Here is a 6,866-nt window from a genome sequence, read left to right as displayed (position 1 = left end):
GGTATCATTCATAAAAATTAATGAAATACACGACAATCGATGAAATATAAAGATTATTATTGATTTGTTATAAATTTGATATGATATTACTGTTGCAATGAATATTTTTTTTCTTATCACGTAGAATAATAATGAGGAGCTGGGAGGGGCGATTAGAATTTTTCCGCCGGCGAGAGGGAGTGCTCTTCTCCCTTAACTTAAGCTAATGTGGCATGCCTAGCCATATGGCAAAATACTATTGACATGTATAATTTTTCCTCTCCTTCTCCATGCTCGTTTGGACCCTGGACAAGAAGAAATTATTGCCTGGACCACGTCCAGGTAGACCGGCCAAATCCCATACTGGATAACATGCCACTTTAACCCTTGTATTTGACGAATTCTTGATTGCCCGTTATCCACCGTACATGTGCTTCGAGATTTGTGCTGGTCTATCTGGGCGTAGTTCGAGCAATAATTTCTCTTGAACAACGCTACAGTGGCACGTCTCAGCTAAAACGGGATGTCAAGGCTGACCACCCTAAGGAAATAGACTTAATGTGCAGCCCACGCGACACCTTTGTTTTTTTTTTTTTTTTGGGTAATAAAGATGGGTTGGGGGGGGGGGGGGGATAGGCGCAGCTACCTCTGGATGTAACCATAACAACCTCCAACCCACAGGAAGAATGATTAAAGCGGGCCGAAAACAAAAATAGCTCAACCCCTTTCCACCATGTCCAAGTAGAATAGGTGAGTACGCGACACGCTTTCCGTCACCAGGTGGTGCACACAAGAAGTCCTGTACTCCAAGGGCATGCAGCCCATAGATTTTATATTGACGAATAGCTTCATCTATTATGAATATGGAAACAACAACCACATTTTACATAAGAAATCTGGTACTCAAAAGCTTTTGCATGTGCAATAATATGAATCCTATTGATATTGCCGTTGCATTAAGGATATATTTGATTCACGACTAAAATCGGAATAGCATATCCTCCAACATGTCGGATTCTTGATTGAAATCAAAATAAAATTTAAATACTTTAAATACTAGAAAAGAATAGAAATTAAATTTTGAAAGCATTCCCATTCTTTCTTTCTGTAATCTGAATGAAAATAAAACTTTCTCCAATCAAACAACTATAAAAGTCATTTATTTCTATTCCAATTTCAGCGTTCAACTCCCCCAACAACGCATACCCTAATTGGAGGTGCCATAACCCATAAAGAAGTTGAGAACAACCGCTATAAGGCAAGGAATTTCCATGCTCTCAATTTGATGACGCTCACAAAGGTTATAATTTTTACAAGGACATCGGCGATTAATGACCTCCACCTTAGGCGGATTCCTCTCCTTCCAATTTGACATTTACAGAACTTCCAGCATCGAGAACAACCATGAACATAAGCCAAAAAAATAAAAAATCAAAGACAACTATGAGGTTGAGGAGATATTGGATGCCACTTACATCTAGTAAAGTGGCCCACCGATTTAAACTCGCATAAGAAAGTTACGAGAGAAACGACAACAAGATAAAGCACTACAGGACACGATTTCCGAATTAAAATCCTGAAGACATATGCCAGCAAGCATGGGCTGCAATAAAGGTAAGGGAGGAAAATACAGTAATTTGAGGTTTGGTTATTCCTGCTCAAAGCCGCTTGGATGAATGTAGGAGGTAATAGATGGCAGGCAAGTTTAACTGACTAGGTCATATACGGCCTGCCAATCATCTAATAGGAATTGCCGATGCCCAAGAAAAATAACATGCTTGCCTGATGAACAATGTAACAAACTCTATATGTACAGAAGATAGCAGTCTACTGAATAATACATTCACATGACCTGTCAACTCCGTGTCCAAATTCATCATCTGATGAGTCAGCATCGCTGAAAAAATAAGCAACATTAGAAACACGGTTCATTGACATATAACTGCATAACTACAGTAATATGTGGCATTTAATCTATTTTCTCATGGTTTACAATTCATAGAGTAGGAAGAAAAGGAATCAATAGCATACGAATACTCACAATTTATATAAAACAGTAAGTTGTTTGTGCATTAGAAACTGAGAAGATCTAACTTTTGATCATCATCTATGCAAGATAATAGGACACCATAGACTTTGGTCATCTATGTTTAAGAAAGCAGAAGTCTACGTTCAAGTGAAAGAGTTCCCAACTTTTTTTTTTTTTTTGGATAAGGAAAGAGTTCCAAACTTCAAAGGTAAAAGTAGACAGCAACCATCAACAAATCAAGTATCTCAATTATTTTAGATTCTGAGACAGTTTTAAAATAAGCAAGTATAGAGCTTTAAAGGTGGAAGGAAAAAATACAAAATCCTTGTACACGTTACCTAAAATTGTTTAAAAAAGAAATGAGGCTAAATAAGTCGATTATCCTTAATTGTAGACCACAAGAGAGAATGTCCAGAAGCGAAAAGAGTCCCCAACACTAAGAATGTAGTGACTAAGGCAATAAAATTTCGACCCAATATTTAGGTGAATCCAGTGCAAAGAAGATGGCAAGTGACTGAGTAATAAATTAACAAATTGAGATGTATGAGATGGTATTTTAAACAACCTCTTCTGGATAATCTATGAAGCATATTCACAGATGGTACTTGTGATAAATATCCAAAGCAAACAAAACATCTGAAAGAAACTATTTTGCCATGATACAAAATTTTAGAGATTTCAGTTATGTCAAAGTAGCTCATCAGAAAAACAAGAGGATGTGCTTCTATGCTTGAGAGACGAGGAAGAAAGAACTTACAAGAAGAAAATGCATGTGTAATGGCATACAAGACATAGAATCCACTATCTACAGAAAATATCATAAAAAAATAAAACCAAGAATGCCTATCTCATGAGGGAAAGTTCCTGTCCCCTCTTTCAAGGAACCCACCACTGCCCAGGCTTAAGTGCAAAGAACATCCATCTCAAGTTAGTAATTCCGGAAACCATTTAGCAAATAAGTGCATGAAGTGTAACGACTCCGACTAAGCAGCAAGACATATTTTATAGATACTTAAAACTCCTAAACGGGGCTAAACCCATAAAGAATAAATGCCGTGAAGGAACATTACAAAAAACACAGCATGATGATATTATATTAGTGTCTACCAGTACATGTGCATGATAAGTCCATAAAAGAAGAAAATTATCATGAAGGAGAAAAGAGAAGCAAAATAAGTGGGGTGGCTGTAGACATGGGTAAGAGTATGTGGGGGTGTGAGATGGGAAGGAGAGGTTCAGAGTTTAGAGAGGATGGGGAGCCACTTTGCAAGGATTTTTTTCCCTGGTTATGTTAGGAAAGAATTTTAGATCAATTAATTAATAGGCAGTTAGGCATATCCTAAAAAAAACCTCCAAATTAATTAGGATATGTAAAGAAGGTCTGAATTGTTGTTGGGGGTGTTGGGGGAGGGGTGTGGGGGTGGCAGGGGATGGCTGGGGGCTCGAGATATGTGGAGACTGGGCAGCAAAGGTAGTTACACAGGATCTGATGTCAGAGGAAGAATGACAGGTGAAAATGATGTTTCCACCATACAAAAATGGCAGCTTGTTCAAAATGGTTACTAAAACCTGCCACTATATAAAATTCTTTTTGAGTAAGATTTAGTTCGATAAAGCTAATGGCAAAGTTGGAAGAAATATTGACAAACCACAAAGGCCCAACTTTACTCTTTTTAATGGAGTATATAGACAAAAGAATACATTCTTCAACATTATTACGAACCAACTTCAACTGCAGGTTTTATTATGAGCAGGAAACTTGGACACTCAAGAACAACCATTGACACATATTCTTGTTAAATTATAACATCATATTGCAGTTAAGCACTTCACACTTCAAGGCCAACATAACTTGGGGGTCTTGTTATCTTCATTTAGCAATGCAGCAGTAGTTCCCTGATTTTACATCATGCACATACAAGCCCTCTATAAGTACAGACACATGCCAACATGCAAGGGTTTTAGAGAGTTATCATTTCAGATTCTTCAAGTCATCTTGACATGGCCCCACGTAACATTGCTGTTCAAATTTAGAAAATAAAAATTATATGTACAATAAATTGTTTTCTACCACCAAAAGGCTAATAAGCATGAAGCATAAACAACAAACTTTATCAAGCATTGGGTACTGTCATGAATAAATTTGATTTTGGGATGAAGCACCTAGGTTGCATTTAAAAGGTTTGCTTCATATTTGAGGTCACTAGATCTAAACACATTGAATTTGGGGTCAGAATCATGTAGGCTGTTCTTCAAAGTTGTGATCAAACATTTATTTTTAATCATAAGTGAATGCATGATGCACAAAAAAACAGACGCTAAAGACAGCAGATGAATCAAAAATTCGATCGTCCACATACAGAAGTCAAAGCATAGAGTAAGCTTTTACGAGCAATTTTATTTACAAACAAGGCCAGCAACAGGGAACCTTTATTCACAAAGAAAATTAGGAGCAAAATTAGTCATGTGGAAATGTATTTGGAGCTCATCATAACAAATATAGAAAAGAACCATTATAGTCCTATTCTGTTTCTTTCTGAGTAATGAAAACAACATATATGTCGTAAGAAATATGGAATAAATTAATTTATATTTTCTACCAACACTACCTGGGTTCAAATTCTCTTATCTCAACAAGCTCCAGTCCAGATGCATCCGTCCACTGCACTTTTCTCCTTTCACTGCAAGTGCACACAGAATTTGGCACCTCTTGCAAAGAGTCATGTGAACCATCAGCTTGACCAACTAACATAGAACAACTTGTTGATGGCTTCTTGAGGCTGCTTCTAAGACATGTCTTCCTCTCACTCACAGCAACAGCATCACTAATGCTACAAAGCTTGCCAGAGTCTGAAGCAGAAGAGGAATCTGGCAATGTTTCAGGCTGGTGAATGGGACCCACTTTAGGAGGGCACGGCCCATCCTTTCCTGCAGATGCGCGACCAAAACAGATGAAGTGAGCGCATCCACAGGAAACTCGGTTTGTTCTGGAAGCCAGCTGAAGATCAGGGTCAACTTCTTCTTCCACGAACTTGTACTGGTTCCAGGGTGAAACTCTCATGGGTCTTTCTTCGTTTCTTCGGCCTAGAAACAAAAGAGCAAGTCCTTTGCTATATCCTGTAGCTGAAGATGAGAAAAATCCTCCTCCTTCCACAGCCAATAGCATTGCTACTGCTCATCTGGGCGACATAAGAAGATTTCTTTCTTAATAAATTTTTGGTGGCTTTTCGCCTCCTCTTCCATAAAAAAAAAAAGATATAAGAACATTTCTTTAATAAGCTAGCCAGGTTGAAGATGCAGCTCACTAAATTTTTAGATCAGGCCGACACCAGCACTCATAGCCCATAATGCAGGCAATCTATCGAAAGAATGATCAAGAAATTTAACAATTGTAAACAATTTTTTAGCATTATGTATCTACGTAATAGTTGTTAAAATTTTTTTAGCATTATTATAATAAAGCTGGTTGGATTGATCATGAGCAAGGAGAGGTCTTAGAAAAGTTCCTTTAATGAGCATGAAGGTTGTTACACATCACCATATAGCACATCATCAACCAATCAAAGCCATAATAGAGTTCCCAAATAAGATCTTGATTTTGCTAAAAATCACTTGTCAGAACTTGCATGCAAGGCAAACCAGTTAATCTTGTTTGAGACTTAAAGTAGAGTAGATCAAAGAGGATCGCCGTGATGCTAGTTTACGATCACCAATCACCTTGATGTTAGTTTGTAATTTAGATCTTTGCGACTTTGAAACCATAATTTAAGTTTATTATAGATCACTTGATGGAATTGGTCATGATCAACGGTAATAAATAAGTTCTGCAACTCAGTCAAGTTCCGGACGTAACCATAAGCATTCAACATCGCCGCAGCATCGAAACACTTACAAAGAAAATTAAAGTTGGCTCAGTTAGCATATTATGTAAAACATTTTTTTAACCTAATCATGTGAAGTGAAAAGATGTTTAGATTTTTTTTTTTTTTTTTTTTTTTGTGAAGATAAAAATGATGTTTAGATTGAAACAGAACAGAAAGCATCTTTTAACAGCGAGCAAAGTTTACTAAATGAGAAGCTAGACCTCAAATCCATACATTTAATGGTAGCTCAAATTAATCCAACAAATAGGATACAGGATTTAAACGAAGAATCCATCAAATAAATACCAGAAGCAGTAGGGGAAAATTCCAATTAAACATAAAAAACCTCGAATTTCCACACAAATTGATATAGCTAACATTACATCGGCATTAGATCTCAAAAAAAAAAAAAAAAAAACGCATTTTTCGTCTTTGGAAGAATTACTCAAAAACGAGCTTCATTCTGCTAACTAGCGTGTTCTCAGACAAATCCTGGTCTCATTTCGACCTTCCATCCGATCAACACAAACTACGGTCTTTGAGGAACCTATTTCTCAATAAAATTACGAGATTAATGATCAAAAATTCGAAAAAAACCAGAAACTTCATTGGTTAGAGTCACCTCGAATAGATCTCCAGATCTGGAGAGGCGAGACTAGATGCGGCGAGCCGGTTGGGGTTCCCCCGTACTCGATGAACGCGGAGCTCCGGCGAGCCGGAGTTCTCGCCGCCCGGATCAGAAAGGAAAAAAAAAAAAATGGCGACCAGCGAAAAGAGGAGGGGGCTGGGTGCGTCCCGACGAGATAAAGGAGATAGAAAGTCCCCACCCGCTTTTAGAAACCACTATACGCGCCGGATCGGCGAGTTTCTGATATCTCCTTCGTTGGTTGCGGCGCTCCTTTTTCGTCTGGAATCCCACGACTCGCGGGCTTCTTCGCCTTCTGATCTTCGATCATTGCACCGGGGCACATAAAATGAACGGTATGTGATCACGG

The 6,866-nt window shown here is 38.0% G+C and overlaps 1 protein-coding gene across 4 annotated transcripts; it reads right to left on the bottom strand.

Moving 5' to 3' along the window:
* Window positions 1-1,428: 1,428 nt before the first annotated feature.
* LOC105047905 (uncharacterized) lies at window positions 1,429-6,746 on the bottom strand. 4 transcript variants are annotated; one of them, XM_073260585.1, is made up of 4 exons: window positions 6,494-6,746; window positions 6,317-6,418; window positions 4,618-5,187; window positions 1,429-1,876 (listed from the first exon to the last, which is right to left on the bottom strand). In XM_073260585.1, the coding sequence occupies exons 3-4, from the start codon at window positions 5,172-5,174 to the stop codon at window positions 1,807-1,809; spliced, it is 627 nt and encodes a 208-aa protein (XP_073116686.1). In that variant the 5' UTR covers window positions 5,175-5,187; window positions 6,317-6,418; window positions 6,494-6,746; the 3' UTR covers window positions 1,429-1,806. The 4 variants fall into 4 exon arrangements, with proteins under 4 accessions (XP_073116686.1, XP_029121257.1, XP_010925336.1 ...); XM_029265424.2 differs by lacking the exon at window positions 6,317-6,418 and adding an exon at window positions 5,314-5,366; XM_010927034.4 differs by lacking the exon at window positions 6,317-6,418 and having other exon boundaries at window positions 6,494-6,725.
* Between the last annotated feature and the right edge of the window lie 120 nt (window positions 6,747-6,866).

The sequence above is a fragment of the Elaeis guineensis genome, chromosome 7 (assembly GCF_000442705.2).
Source record: "Elaeis guineensis isolate ETL-2024a chromosome 7, EG11, whole genome shotgun sequence".
Lineage (NCBI taxonomy): Eukaryota > Viridiplantae > Streptophyta > Magnoliopsida > Arecales > Arecaceae > Elaeis > Elaeis guineensis.
The sequence above is the reverse complement of the archived record's forward strand: the minus strand, read 5'-3'. Positions and strand labels throughout refer to the sequence as shown.

Coding starts and splice junctions, on each gene's coding strand:
- LOC105047905 (XM_073260585.1), bottom strand. CDS start 5,174: ATGCTATTGGCTGTGGAAGGAGGAGGATTTTTCTCATCTTCAGCTACA. Junction 1,877..4,617: donor ATAAGAGAATTTGAACCCAG/GTAGTGTTGGTA, acceptor TTATTTTTTCAG/CGATGCTGACTCATCAGATG.